At 38.4% G+C, this 16,711-nt stretch overlaps 1 protein-coding gene across 1 annotated transcript in view; it reads left to right on the top strand.

Annotated features, from left to right (window-relative positions):
• The window catches only part of LOC136866798 (germ cell nuclear acidic protein), a 188,100-nt gene that overhangs the window by 35,161 nt on the left and 136,228 nt on the right, over positions 1-16,711 (top strand). The window contains exon 4 of the mRNA XM_067143904.2: positions 16,123-16,184. Coding sequence (XP_067000005.2) covers positions 16,123-16,184 — 62 coding nt within the window. The remainder of the gene's footprint in view (positions 1-16,122; positions 16,185-16,711) is intronic.

Raw genomic sequence — 16,711 nt, forward strand, 5'->3', positions numbered from 1 at the left:
CAGGTTGTTACCAAAAATCTTCCCACGACTTCTTTTTGGATTCAACAACTATTTGTTTTGCTCTTTTCTTTCATCTACGTACAAATCCTTGTCTGCCGCGGCCCTTGTTTGGAGCCATTTCTGATAAGCCTTCTTTTTACATTTACAAGCTGCTCTCACTTCATAATTCCACCAAGATGTTCGCCTTTTCCCATCTTTACACAGTTGTTCCTAGACATTCCCTTGCTGTTTCTATTACAGCATCTCTGTATGCCACCCATTCACTTTCTATATCCTGAACCTGCTTACTGTTTACTGTTTGAAACTTCTCACTAATCATATCCATGTACTTTTGTCTAATTTCCTCGTCCTGGAGACTTTCTACCCTTATTCGTTTGCAGACAGATTTCACTTTCTCTACTCTTGGCCTAGAGATACTTAGTTCACTACAGATCAGATAGTGGTCTGTATCATCGAAAAATCCGCGAAAAACTCGTACATTCCTAACAGAATTCCTGAATTCAAAGTCTGTTAAGATATAGTCTATTATGGATCTGGTACCCCTAGCCTCCCATGTGTAGCGGTGAATAGCCTTATGCTTGAAGAATGTATTTGTAACAGCTAAACCCATGCTAGCGCAGAAGTCCAGCAAATACTTCCCATTCCCATTAGCTTCAATATCTTCCCCACTTTTACCAATCACCCTTTCGTATCCTTCAGTTCTATTCCCAACTCTCGCATTGAAATCGCCCATTAGCACTATTCTATCCTTGCTGTTGACCCTGACCACGATGTCACTCAATGCTTCATAAAACTTGTCAACTTCATCCTCATCTGCACCCTCACATGGTGAATACACGGACACAATTCTTGTCCTAATTCCTCCCACTGACAAATCTACCCACATCATTCGCTCATTTACGTGCCTAACAGAAACTATGTTGCGTGCAGTGGTATTCCTGATAAAGAGCCCTACCCCAGACTCGGCCCTTCCCTTTCTAACACCCATCAAGTACACTTTATAATCTCCTATCTCTTCCTGATTATCTCCCCTTACCCGAATATCACTTACTCCTAGCACATCCTGATGCATCCTCTTTGCCGACTCAGCCAGTTCTACCTTTTCTTCCATTAGCCCCATTAATATTGATAGCTCCCCATCGAATTCCATTTCGTTCGCCAAGTTGTTTCCGAGGAGTCCCTCGCCTGTCAAATGGGAGTGGGACTCCATTACTCCCATAGGTCCGAGGCTTGCTTAAAGTGTTCTGAGCTCGGTAAATTCATGAAGCAGGATGCTGCCCTACTTGCACATAGTCGAAGTGAGGATCTCTCCTCTAACGGGTTATGGACCACCGGTGAATTGTATAGTCCTAGCCGCCTGAGCACAAGGAGGGCCACGACTCAGAATATGTCTGAGATGCCCACTCCCATGATGATGATAATAATCATAAGAATAATATTTGCATTATTTACCCATGGTTTAAGGAATATTGTTTCCAAGTTATATTAGTCTATTGCACTTGCATCATCCTTCAACTGATTCATAAGGAAAATATTTCAGGATAGATAGGCTTGGTAGTGTTTACATCAGTAAAGAAGATATATATGAACAATATACAGAAAGGCAAAATCAACATTGAGGTAAGGAAGAGAGTCCTACCAGTGCTTTTTGGAAAAAATTTGTCACTCTGTACCAAAGAGTTTACCAGTAACTTGGATGGAAGTGCAGGATTTAGATTAATAGGTTTATTATTGCCAAATGAGCAATTAGACCAGCTTGCCATTGCAAAGTTTGGGTAGACAGTAGTTTACGCATAGTGATCTTTCTTTCTTTATTCGTGTCAGAAGTATCAACTTATAGATATTTAACAAAAAGCAACATCTACATTTCTACTATACAAATATACAAGTCTATTATACAATCACAGATAGAGCAACAATATTCAAGAGCTAGATGATGCTTGCCCAGTATTGGGCGACGTCAATAGCGTTGGGGGAGGCTGCAATCAAGTCTTTCATAGTGCACATTGAAGGACATAAAACACACTGACATAGATGTTGGATCGTCTGCTGCTCTCCGCAATCACAAAGTGATGAATCACTTGAGAAGCATAGTGATGAGGGTAATAAACAAGACCCTGTGTGTAATTTACATGTGGTTGTAACAAGTATTGGTTTATTACACTGCCAATTTATTCATAAGAACAATATTCCAGAAGCTTTTCCATTAGTTATTAAGCCAGTGTACAGGGCACTAGCCTCACCTGAAATCCTCAAAAAAATGTACACATATGTGAATACACAGAACCCTAATGTGAATTTAAATTTTCTACTTTGGTAGAGATGTCCATAGACAACCTTTCTTCACAGCCATTTGGTAAAATTAGCTGCTTTTGAAGTTGCTGTAGCCTTCAGTGATGTAAATGACAGGATTGTCATTCTTACAAAGTTTAGATTTGGACCTGGGTTCTTTGCACAGAAGACAGTATGGAAATGTATAGAAATTCAACAACATGCTTGTCATGAAAGCGATATGCTACCATTCTGAGCATGGCACAATAACAAATAAGAAGAGAAGCAAGAAGAGATTTGCAGAGGATCATGAGGGAGAGAAAGAATACCGTTATAGGGGATATTAAACAGTGAAGGGAATTCCATTGCTTTTCCTTGTTTTTTCTCCAGTTTCACAAAATTCAGTAGGCCTACATAATTATGTGCATTTTTCTTTCTTTCAAAATTATTTACAGGATTGTAATGAAACTTGACAGCCTATTTCTACGTTAGGTAATGTAAATATTGACTGGAAGCATTTCTTGATATGTCTATTATTTTCGTAGGTGGGGTCTCCCCATGTTGTATGAAAAAAAGAATTTAAAATCTGCTAACCTCCGTCTAATAAACACCTGAGAATGCCATTTAAAAAGACAGTAATAATGTCCCAAGAACCAGCTTCATTAAAAAATAAGCATAAATGGCAATAAAGTCTTATAATTGAAGTAAATTGATACAGACATGTACGAGTCACCAGTGGCCTGTAGGCCTAAATATATATATATTTCCATTACCTTTAAATTATGAATTCAAATTAATATACATAAATGCATCTGTTGTTTTCAGTCCTTTTTTTATCAATACTTTATAGCAACCTGTAGAATGCAACGAAATGTACCTGCCACTAATCTTTTATTTTACGTAGTTTGTTTTTACACATTTTGCCATGGGCATAGTTGTTTCGGAGGTGAACGTCACTTCTAACTTTAAACCTTTAAAAATCGTTGTGAATAATTAATTTAACGATACTGTCAGCCTCTCCTCAAAATGTACACTTTTCCTGTAATTTAATTGTCTGATGTCTATTAGCCACTTCATTTTTTCCAGTAATTCCTTATAAGTATTGATGGACATTCAGTATTAGTTCCTGAATTTTTCTTAGTCATTCCACAACGAAGGCACAAGTTGGTATAATTCTCCAAGGCTGTCACGTTTAAGGAAAATTTGCCTTGTCCACTGTGATCATCTGGTTCTTTTCTTTCTCCGAATATACCGTATTTATGCGAATAATACTTGCATATTTCTTTAAAAAAATTGAGGCACGTAGTTGTGCAGGACTGCGTCAATGTTGGCATTTTTTTCTGTTTTGAAAATCAGTCTTCCTAAAGTTAGGGTGTGGGGATTATTCGCGTAAATACGGTATTCATACATTGGAATAATATCTTCACCCGAATCATCACTTTCACAACACATTATTCTCCTCTCATGAATATGATACGTCTGTAACCTGTACGGTACTGGGCGGGAATATCAGCTGTTTCCGTGCAGTCGATCCCTCTCGATCGATGACGAGTGTGACAAGGTAAATTAATTTAGTCGTTAGTACTTGATGGCATTTGGTTGCTCTTGATTGTTCAATGCTCTGTCTGATAGGGGGTAAGTTGTACAGTACCAACTAGAAAGATATGTATGCTATAGTTGTTCTTGTTTTGAATCTGATATTCTTCAGTGATAAAAATCTGCATCTTCCTGATGCGTTCCGAATAATGATTTTTAGTGAACTGCTTTACCACGTCCCGTAACTCTTGTGTCTTTTGTAAACAACTGACTTGTAATTGTATTTCGTGTTGACAGTTGTAATTAAATTCATGTGCTCATTGGTAACATAATGTTTGAGTCTGTTGCACGTTCTTTTGTATAACGAGAAATGCATAATTTACTTGACTTTAATTCACATATGTAACTAGTTTCCATTCTACTGTCTATAATTGTTTCCCTGATACTTAAAATATATTCATGGTGTTTTCTCATATGGTACGACCTGAAAATATAATCCTTCCCAAATTATATACTTAAACGTTAGCATTATCATAACGATGGAGAGTATCAAAACTGTCTTCAATGTCGGATTCTCCCCCTTGCTTCCCAATAGAATGAAAAACTGTTGCTGTACTCCCTTAAAATTTAGTTACTCATTGGCTATTAATATTCTGTAGCTACTTCATCTGTAAGTGACATGCTAACTAATCAATCAATAAATTCTATTGTTTTAGAATTGCATCTTCCTAAAGAACAAACACTACAGTACAGTAAAAACTATCTTCAATGTGAGATGTCCTTTCTCACCAATTAATTTATTAAATTGCTTCAATTAACCTGGTATACAAACCTGTGAATTCAACAGTGCCGCATACAGAAGACGTATTCCCACAAGGGTATCAAACACTGTACTAAAGACTACTCTGTTTAATTTATTTCACAACTCCCTATGAGGATTGTAACCCTCGTTTTTCAAAGGCTTGAATCTTTAGATTTCTTATCACAAAAGGCTAACACCTTGTTGCATCGAACTACTGACTACGAGGTCAAGGGTACCTCGTCTTCAAACCCCATCAATTGCCTTCGGATTCTGCAGTATTCTAAAAAAATTCATATTATTCTTCTTGAACTAAGAAGTATTCAAATACAGATCTCTAGTGAAACAGCTCACTATCTCAAATTTTTTTTTTTCTACATCCTTTTCCACACCTGTGGGATCGTGGGTGCAAACTGTGTCGCACGTGGATTTGGTTCTGTTTTACGTGTTTGTGTGGTGGTTGGTAGTGTGGTGTGTTGTCTGAATATGAAAAGAGTGTTGGAACATACACAAACACCCAGTCCCCAAGCCAGAAGAATTAATCAGAAGCGATTAAAATCCCCAACCCGGCCGGGAATTGAACCCGGGACCCTCTGAACCGAAGGGCAGTACGGTGACCATTTAGTCAACGAGTCGGACTCTTATATTATCTTCTACTAGTCTCAAAATGAGTCGGATAACAACTGTATCTTAGAAGTGAAGCTTCCATGGTGTGTAGAATTATTTAGTTCTTTTTCCTGGTTGAACTATGTTGTTGTTTTCTGTACATTACGTACCGTACCACCTCCTCTCACACACAATGAAGATTTTTTAGAGAATCCTGGATCGGCGCATGTTCAGCATCGTGCAACTCCCCATTCACGAGTGTGGTAACCTGTAAGGTCTCACATTAATTGGAGGTTGATTCTCCCTAATTGTGATCGTGTGTTGTAACACATCTCTGTAAGTTAATTTGTCATCTTCCAAATGAAATATATCACTACATGCCACACAAACAGCATATAACTGCTCCCTGTCTTTAGGTGCTAAATGATCTGCCCTCTATGGCTCTACTATCCTTTCTTCTCGGGATTTTACATTCTCATTTTCTACTTGGGTCACCCCATTCACCCCTTTTTGCTTTGTTCGCTTACGGGGCATCACGGTTTCGACCTCTTGGATACAAAGTACTGGGCTCTAAAATTCATCCTCAGTATCCCTTGTACTCAGTACACATGCCTTCGTTAAACAAGTCGCTATGTATACCCCTGGCAGAATTTTCTGCTTATCAATCACACTCAATCACACCCTCTGCCACTCTCTTGTCCGTTCCCACCTTGACATTCGTCTCTGTCCTAGGCTAGAGATGGGTAATGTCGACTCTAGCGGTCTTCATGGTCATGGGATTTGCTTCCCTCCTTAAAATTTAATATACTATAACTGCTATATATAAAAATATTTCTCCCTATGATTCAGTCACAATTGAGTTGCACTTCTTCACTCACTGTGTGAAAATTGTAGTTCATCTCCCTTATTAGGAGCCTTATTCTGCCCCTGGTTTTAATTCTCTCTGCTCGTATACATTTCAACTTAGGATAGGCTCCCTGACAACTAGTGCCTCACGCGGCACAAGCTGCCTTTTCAAGAGGGACGCTTTGCGTCCGGTATGTAGCAGGAATCAATGTGGGTCCTTCCAACCTCACGCCTCGATCGCTACTGTGCCCTCTATGTCACTTGAGCAATCTCTATTGAAAATGCTTATCCTACATACTTCCTGAGTGCTCAGTCCTATTGGAAACCTTTGCCTGGAGATTTTCATATAACCATTATGGTAATTTACCGACTGATTATTATTATTATTATTATTATTATTATTATTATTATTATTATTATTATTATTATTATTATGTTGCAGAGGGCTACGGAACTTTACCATGTCTCTAAGAGTTGCGCCTTCCCGTGAGCCTTTTATTTCTTGGGATTCTCCTTTGAGCCCGATGTGATGGTTCCCTTGTTGTTTAACACTCGGGCATTTGTTTTTGCCCTTGGTTGGGCCCTGGTATTGCCTTTATAGGATCACGAATTGGCTGTTTGCTACCCCCATCTTTCTTTCCCACACACGAATCTGAGACTGGCTTCCTCTGGGCATTATGCCTGCAGCATCGCTAAAGCTAACCTGTTCGGCCTCATCTCTCTCTCTCCATTATTAGCCTTCTCTCAGCCCAACAATCGGATTGACTGTGATCCGTTTTGATACAATTGTAGTGCTTAATTTTTGCACATACTTTAATTTCTTGTGATTCAGTTTTGGATTTATCTAGTTTCCTTCGTCAATCCTTTTCTATATGTCCCGTATTTGTACAATATTTGCAAGTAGGGGACCTTTCTTGGGAGCCATTTGCATGTATATAGTATGTATTGAAATAATATTAACATACTTCGTCATGTCCTACCAAAGCTCTTGCATACCATACTACACCACCGATATGAAATAGTGTCAGAGTCGATACAGCGTGTGGGTACCCTGTACCTTGACAATGCAGTACACATACAGTAGAACCCCTATTTAATGTTTATACAGGGACTTGATTTTTTTAACCTTAAATGGGGCTTTACCTTAAATCGAGGTAGCAGTAGAAAGCACATCTTTTCCAGCGATCTTTGCCTGTATTAACATAAATTGTACTATCATACATTATTTACACAGTGACAGCAATAATACAAGGAGATATCTACCCTACACACTGTACTGTAGTTACATTTGTGTTTCATTTTGACAGATTTTTGTCGGTGAATGCAAAACCGCTTCGGTTTAAATTGAACAAGACAGGAAAGTACATAACCTAACCTCTGAAATTAATTATGCACAGCGCTGTCTTGAGAAGGAGAAGAACCACATTCTTTTTATTTCAGTACTAGCTGATGTACCCGTGCTTCGCTACGGGATTCTCAGAAAGACTTGTCTTCATGGTTTTCCTAACTGAAGTCAACTTAGACCAGTGGTTCCCAACCTTTTGTGGCCCATCTACCCTTTCTGAAGGTGGACTAATACCTATCGCCCCGTTTTCATTTTCATTGTATGCCTAATTTTAATTTGAAGTAAATTGTAAATAATAAAGTAGTTTTATAATTTTAAACAATTTTACTACCATATATAAAAACAACCGGTCACTCTTAAATAAAATAGAAAAAATTAAAACGTACATATTTTACATATTTCCTAAGAACAAAGAAATGAAATAATTAACTAAGATCATTGACGTACATTTAAAAAATAGGGGTACATGTTTTCATTTTTAAATTGCAATCTGGAAAAATTGAGAAAGTTGACAGTTAAATTTAAAAAAGTAAATGAAAGTTTGAAAACATTTTAATTGTTTTATTTTACCTTTTCAGTGGCTGCCTTGTGGTTGGTGGATTTCAGTTAAAACTTGAATATCCGGCTTTATGTTCGTCAAGTTCAGGTGCAAGTCTCCCTCGAGGAAAATGTCAGACTTATTCCTTTATTTTGTGAGGATCTGGACAACAGAACTAAATCTTTTTCAACTAAGAATGTTAACGGGAACGAGATGAGAAGTGGTTCAGTTTTTCCTCACTGTTGTGGATAAGTGTCCATAAGCTTCACCCAGGCTAACTCGTAACTGCTCTGCTTGAAGATGACTTTCGCCTCACAGTCATACTTCAGATCTAAAAACTCCGTCTGAAAAGATTTATGAAGCTTATCCAAAGCTTTAAACGAGAATGGATCTAGAATCCAATCCGGAATTTGTAACTTGGTCGAATCTTCAAATCTTGATTCCATGTCAGTCTATAACTGGTCAAGGTGATCAGTAATATTTAGGATTTTGTCTTCTGGGAGTTCAGGAGTCTCTTTATCTGACACTGAACACCTTCGAAGTGTTGGAAACTGAATCAGCTCTTTATGGCCAATATTTACCTTGTGAATATCAAACTTGGCGATGAATGATGAAATAATTCCTTTGGCCTTGATAACGTTCATCTTGTTTCCTTGAAGCCTTATAATGACTTCGTTCATTTTTTCAAAATTATCTGTAAAGTACGCAAGTTCCAACTTGCGTTGTTCCAAATTCTCACTTAAAACAGGATCAAATGTGTCGAGAAACCTAATAACCGTGCCAAATAATTTGAAGAAACGGCGCAAACAGTTTCCTTTGGAAATCCACCTCACGGCCGTATGTAGAAGCAAGCGTTCGAATTCCTCGTCATTTTCATGGCAAAGTTGTCGGAACAGACGGTCACTGAGAGAATTAGCTTTGATATTGTTGACACCAGTAGTAACCAACTGTAGGGTTTCATGCAGGACATCACTCAATTTTTTGGCAGATAAGTGTTGACGATGAATCACACAGTGAATAGTGATGACCTCTGGCACTTCTTTCTTAAGGTGGGCTAGGAACCAAGCATGGCGACCTGACATGGCAGGAGCACCGTCTGTTGCGCAAGCGCTCACGTTTGTTAGGGGAATCTCTTTTTCCTCAAAATAATTTTGCACCACTTCAAAAATCTACGATGCCTTCCTATCAGTGATCAAAGTTCTAGCACACATTTCCTCGGTAATTTCCTTTTTTTCATTGATAAACCTCCCGTAAGATAATTAAATACAATTGCTTTGTTATCAATCACAGTTGCTTCATCAATCTGCAATGCAAATTTACTTTTTTTCAACAAATTGGCGATTTTGAATTCAACATCCATGGTCATTTCGTCAATTCGCCTGGAACCATTACTGTTGCTCAAAGGAACCGATTGACTTGTTACAAGGACCCTCACCTAGCATGATTTCAAACTTTTTTTTTTTTGATAGCCGGTAAAACAAGAGCTTCACCAATTGTGTGAGGTTTACCACATTTAGCGATCAATAAAGACACCTCGTAAGAAGCAAGAAGACCTTTGTCAAGATCGGTTGCTCGTTTTTTAAATAATTCACTCACATTGGGCTGTTTATCAGCTTTAGCTTTGAGGTGTTGAAAATAACTAAGTTCTTTACTCACTTGATCACTGAGAACAGCCAGTGACTCGTGCTACCTGGCAACTTCTACTGTACAGTACTATTTTAATTTCTCCACTTTGAATACTCATCACCCCCAAATCGCCCCCCACTTATTTATTGCCCCCCTGATAACCCAAATCATTCCAATCAGTGCCTCAGAGTAGGGATTGAATAGCTCAAATGCTATGATGGACTAGCGTGTTACGTACCAATAATATCAGAAAATTTATGGACGAGGGGAATGGCATGCTAAAGAAGAAAGTTGACCAACTCCTCATCTACTTCCCGTGAATATTCAGTCTGTTATACTCGGCACGACCAGGCCAGTTGGCCGTGCGATTAGGGGCGCACAGCTGTGAGTTTGCATCCGGGAGGTAGTGGGTTCGAACCCCACTGTCGACAATCCTGAAGATGGTTTTCCGTGGTCTCACATTTTCACACCAGGCAAATGCTGGGGCTGTACCGTAATTAACGCCAGGGCCGCTTCCTTTCCACTCCTAGCCCTTTTCCTATCCCATCGTTGCCATAAGACCTATCTGTGTTGGTGCGAACTAAAGTAAATTTTAAAAAACTCTGTATACATCAGTAAGCCCATCTATCGGAGATGAGTTGCAACAGGGACACAAAGCACATCCCAACAAACAATGTTCAGTGTAATGTTATTGTTTATCAGTGTTCTGAGCTTTCACTATTGTAGGCCTTCACATTGTTTTCTTTCAACTCTGTGATATTAGGGCGTCTTACAAAATTATTTATAGCGTAGACTGTAGTTCCTTATTCTCCGAATTTGCATACCGATTTTCATTAAATTCTGTTTACCCATTTTCTCGTGACTCGGCACTCTGTTATCATAGCTGGTACGGTAAAAATGTATGACAAAAATGATCGGAAATTTAATATTCTATAACTTCAGTTGTGTAGTATTTGTCGATAGGACCACTAATAACACAAATATTTGAGAATTAAATTTTAGGCCTTCCCCTAAACTACCATTTCTCTCAGCATGAATAAGATTATTTATGTAGCGACTTACTACTGGACTTTACGTACCGATTTTCATTAAATTCTCTTCAGCCATTTTCTCGTGATGCGTGTACATACAGACTGACAGAAATTATGGAAAATTAAAAAATGCATGTCCTTGTTACTGTGGACATGACCAATACAGAAATACCATCTTTTTAAAATTCTGAGTAATGTACAGACAAAACTCTTATATATATATATATATATATACATATAGTATTAAAAGTAAGCAATCATTTACTTCAGCCTTCATTTCTAAGGAGTTAACTGCTGTCATTGCACTCATTGCAAAAACATGTTAGCCCGATGTTTGTTTACCTCAGTCGGAGTTGTGAGGAGACCTCAGGTTCGCTCAAGATCGACTTACTCACATGTAGCGAGGATTCGATACGGAAGATGATCGATCGCATTCAATGTAAACGGTGGAGTAGTGTCTGAATGTTGATAAGTGATAAAAGCTAACACGTCCAAATTTGCCCATAATAATGGATGAATCAGTAAAAGAGATCTCATTGTAACCGAAAGATGTTGCACAGGTTAATATAGGAATTTTCAAAGGTTATAATAACATTGTCATAAACAGGGGTTCTCTTCTGCTACAGCGGCCATGGTCGGATGTGTATCCGAGTCCAACATCTCACTTTAGCCTTAAGTGCCTGTGCTCTAAATTCCACTTCTGCCTTGTTTCATCCTTAGCAAGCTTATGTCTTTTTCATACGTTCTTAATGCCCCATAACCAAAATGAATAGAAATATTTGAGTTTTTTTAATATTTCCTCAATGCTAAATGCGGGTTTTGCCCTATTGTGTATTACATTAAATCGAATATAAAATTGCGTTGTTCTTATCGAATAATTTTCGGGACTGGAAATGTGTATTGATTGGGTGGACCATAAACGTAACATTGTTTCTTAATTTTAACTGTATCAATACGGATCTATATGATGAAGTTCGTAAATTATACCAGAAATTTCTTCCATTAAATGCAGGTTTACGCTAAATTGAGGTTATACTGTACTGAGAACAAGATTGTCCGCCATTACTTGGTGGGATTTGAATATCGTTCTTACACCAGTGCCATCCAAAGCTTATAAAAGCATTGGATCTTATGGCATATTGCCAGTGCTGATAAAACCTATCTACCATTTGATTTTTCTTGCACTTCGTATTGCCCCCTACTTACCAAACTCAGGCGGCAGATACAAGGATCCCATTGTGGACCTTTCGTGTGTGAGGGCTACTACTAATTACACAACCCAGCATTTTCAAACTTTTTTCTTGCGGCAAGAGTCCGAATCCGTTGTCCGTTTCTACGTATCACGTCACGTTTTCTCGCAATAGGTATATCAAAACAAGAGATACACCTGAATATTGCATTTAAAAAGTACTGAAAAATGTTGATAATTTTGGAAATATTTATATTTCTTTGTATGAAGTAGTTTAATATTGTCTTGAATTATTATATACAATGAATAATTATTGAGTATAAAATTACAATGAAATATTTAGCATTTATTGTAATATAATACCGATTTACACAAAAACACATAAACAAACAACTCTGAGGCAACGAAAGCATCTTATTTTGAAAATTAAATGTGATGTACAAGCAAACAATATGTAACTTTTATTCAGTATCTTTATGAATTCATGAATGTGAAGAAAATTATCAGTCCTAGATGTCCGCTTGGAATGAACGCTTGGCTCCCCAGCGTCTGACTGCATCAAGTTTGTCTTCTCTTTTCAAACACCAACAGTAGTCGTCCATCATTGGTTCATCCCACCTCTCCTGGTATCTCCTTTCTGCCTCCTTGATGTCCTGATGGAACCTCTCTCCCATATCTTCATTAACAGCCCCAAGATTTTCCAGAAATTGATCGAGATGAGAATGAAGGAAGTGCAATTTCAGACTCATTCTACGCAACTCTTTCGTATCACCCAACATGCTTTTCACTTGTTTCGTATTGTTCATCCTTTATATTTCCTCCCACCGGTGCTCATGATACTTAATTTTATCTAAAACAGTTTGCATTGTGATATATTGTAATTTTCTTTTAGTGAAACCGAATGTGCCACAGGAATCGAAACTAGAATGTTTCGGTTATGAAGTAGTACAGCCTTTAAGCTCCTCTTGCAGGAATCCACAAACAGCAAATTCGCTGTTATCACAAAGCATCACTGTGCCGCAATGACACATTTTCAGACAGTAAATGGCAAATAACACGAAAACTAGATGTGATACAATAGAACCAATGACATTTCTGAAATCAGGAGACCTTATTTAGTTAAAATCACGTATCAGATGCTTTGCCGCAAAAATCATGCTGGGTAGTGTTATCTGAGGATTTGAAAAGGTAGGATGGCATCAGGCTTAAATTATGCAGCAGAAATAAAATATGGGCTTGGCATTTATTGACAGTGTAACAAATAAAACAGATAAACACCAAAACAGTACACCATGAAGACTGATTCTTGATGATTGTGAACCCATAACCAAACTCCCTCCATATGTGGGTCTGAAAAGGGAAACACTTCCAAAAGGAAACTTGCTGTCTGGTGTTATTGTTAGAACACATGAGTCCGGCTGGGTGGACAGTGCGTTAGTTCAGGACTGGGTGAAGTGCATTTGGCAACGTCACCCGGGAGCTTTGTTACAAAAACGAAACATGCTTGTGTTGGACAGTTACCGAGGACGTAGTACTGACGCCATAAAAGATATGATGAGGAAAGGAAAAACCGATCTTGCGATAATTCCCGGAGGTCTCACTTCTATTCTACAGCCGTTGGATGTGTGCGTAAACCCGCCTTTCGAAACTGCAATGTGCAAGGTGCGTTCCATAAATAATGAGACCAAATTCATAAAAAATTATTTATTAAATATATTCGTACAAATAATAAAAAATCTTCAAAATTGCACCCTCTTGCGTCAATAAACTTCTGGAGGCGGTGTTTCCATGCCTGGAAGGCCTTTACCGGAATGTCCTTTAGCGCCGATGTAACATGCGCCTGGATTCTTTCAATCGTGTCCCAATGTTTTCCTTTCATGACTCCTTTTAACCGAGGAAACAAAAAAAAGTCAGCGGGAGCCAGGTCAGGACTGTAGGGAGGCTGGGGAACCACTGGGGTGTTGGTCCTGGCCAGGAAGTTGTTGACAATGAAGGCGCTGTGACTCGGCACGTTGTCTGATGAACTTTCCACGTGTCCTTGATGTTGCTTCGGCAGCGCGAGACCCTCCTTTTCAGTCTTTTGAGCACTTCCAAGTAGAAAGCTGAGTTCACTGTAGTCCCGGTAGGTACGAATTCGTAGTGGAAAATGCTTCTGACGTCAAAGACGACAATGAGCATGGTTTTGATCCTGGACTTGCTCATGCGTGCCTTCTTGGGACGGGGCGACGATGGAGTGTGCCACTCTGAACTCTGCCTTTTTGTCTCAGGGTCGTACTCAGAAATCCATGTCTCATCACCAGTGATAACTGAGTTTAAAAAATTAGGATAATTTTCACACATTTCCAACATTTCTCGGCACCGAAGCACTCACATGTCCTTTTGTTCGTTGGCCAACACTTTTGGGACCAGTTTGGCACACACCTTTCTCATGTTCAAATCTTCGGTCACAATGTGGAAAACGGTTGTTTTTGCCATGTTTAGAGTTTGTGCTATCAATTGAAGGCTCAGCCGTCTGTCAGAGTTCAAACAATCGCGCACACGCGTCACATTTTCGTCGACTCGTGAGGTTGCTGGCGGTCCACTGCGAGGTTCGTCGGTGATCTCCTCTCGGCCCTCCATGAACGACTTGTGCCATCGGAAAACTTGTGATTTGGACAAGCAATCAGTCCCAAAGGCCTGCTGAAGTAATGGAAACATTTCGGTGGCGGACTTTCCAAGTTTAACGCAAAATTTGATAGCGTACCGTTGCTCTACAGAAGGATCCATTGTGCCGTGTTACATGAACTCAAAACGGGCTTGACGGAAAGGCACGTCCTGACTCTATATATAATACAGTTTAATATAATTGAAGTACGTAAAGAGGATCTTGTAGATTCTTTGTTTTTTACGTCAACTTTTATATACACACATTTTCGCAACCGAAACAATTGTAGACTGGTTCATTAAGCTATTCACAGAGTTCCGTCGACATTTGAAAGCACGGTGCCGGACAATGAGTGTGTTGCACTGATCTTCAGGAGCTAGCAATTCGCTTCAATCAAGCGACTCGTCTTCGACTTCTAGACAATTTTGGGACTTCATATTCATTAAATTATATTGTGACTTCGCGCCTGATAATATGTGCATGCTGGCACATTTAACTTTTCACCTCTTCTTGTAAACATTATGAGACAGTGCTGAACTTTGCGTGTGTTGTGCTGCTATTCAGAAGATTGCGCCTTACTTCTTTAAGTGACTGACTTTCTACTTCTTGATTTTACGATTTAAAATTGCACAGTGCCAATCCCCATTAACATATTTTGCCTCTTCAACTGTTTTTGTGAAAGACTCGCTCTTTAATTTCTTATTTACCTATGCATTGTTTTTTTGCATTTTATTCTGCTGATGTCGACCCACATTGGGGTCGAAACCGGTACCGATTCCGCTTATAATTAAATAGAAATGTAACACTACATTTCTTATTTATTTGTATTGAATAGGTTGAACTACATTATTTCTTATTTCAACATCTCTAGTTAATCAGCAATTCTTCATTATTCACTGATAGTTTTTATTAAAATCCTGGTATTTTGGTAGTTGAGTGCTAGTGATACTTTGTTCTAATTTACAAAGAAGGAGTAAAGTGATACAGTGTTCTCCCCAAAAATTCTGTATTCTGAACTTCTAGTGTTCTACTGCTCGTTCATAATCATGTAACACCGGGGATTACTACTCTATTTTTGTGTAGTGCCAACGGGTTTGCGAAGTCCCGCGGAATCGAGTGCTCGTGAGCGGTTCCGCGCGAATCCAGGCACCGCGTACAACATTACATGATAATCAAGCTATGTATTTAAAATCCTATGTAATTGATGCGATTATGCTGCAAACAATTAAGATTTATCATTTGAATAAACATTTTTACAGTATTTACATTTTATTTGGAGGATCCATGACTCAAATACATAGTAATTTTATGTAACTAACACCTATCTAAGTTACGTTAGCCAGACAGTCTGTAAAAATGACAGGGCGGTGCGCCCATTAAAAAGGTCCTAGGGAGAACACTGTGATAGAACTCATCTTCAGTAAATAATGAAATCGTGTTATTGACCCAGAATTTTGATTCTGATAAGTAATTGTTTTACTCTTTACCTAAGAGTGTGTCCATGAGGAAAATGTTATCTTCAAATGATGATTGGTTTCTGTGGTCCTTTCAGAGACTACTGTATCTTCAAAACATATAATTTATATAGACTTGGGATCTTTTTCTCATACATCAGAAAAATAATCTCAGGAATTTCTGTAGAAAATAACATTTTATGATTGCACAACTAATAGCGTAATTTCTTCTTTCAGTCGAAAACAGAAGACGGCATTGAGTGCATCTTCCAGTGGGAGTGATGATAGTTTTGATGCTTGTAAGTGCTAATGTTCTAATTTACTCCTTTGTGTTGTATTCTGGGTTAGCCCATTAGTGCTTCTTGGCAACTTTTGCTAGATGATTTCATGGTCAGATGCTTAAAGAAAACTTTGGATAGCACAGCATAGTATTTGACCATTATACTAATAATGAGATCCCTGCTACCTCATTCTAAAGCTTGATTGTTGATCCTTTACTCATTGTGTTCTCAATTAACAATATTATTCAACTACAATGAACTTGCGATACTTTGCCAGCAGTTGCAGAGGCTCAAACATATAAGTTTTTTCCATTCTCACTGATAGTTGTACTATACATAATCATTGTTATTTGCTATTTAGAAGTTCATAGAAGGGAAATACGGTAATTTATATGAAAACATATTTATGGAATATTGTGGTGTACTTTTGGAACACTTATGCTGTGACGCACTTGGGTTATCAAATCAGCAGTTATTAATATGTAAGCCCATTTAGTGAAAAGAAGTAATGTTCTAGTGTGTGTCAGAGCCTGCAATATATGACG

The sequence above is a fragment of the Anabrus simplex genome, chromosome 3 (genome assembly GCF_040414725.1).
Source record: "Anabrus simplex isolate iqAnaSimp1 chromosome 3, ASM4041472v1, whole genome shotgun sequence".
Taxonomy (NCBI): Eukaryota; Metazoa; Arthropoda; class Insecta; order Orthoptera; family Tettigoniidae; genus Anabrus; species Anabrus simplex.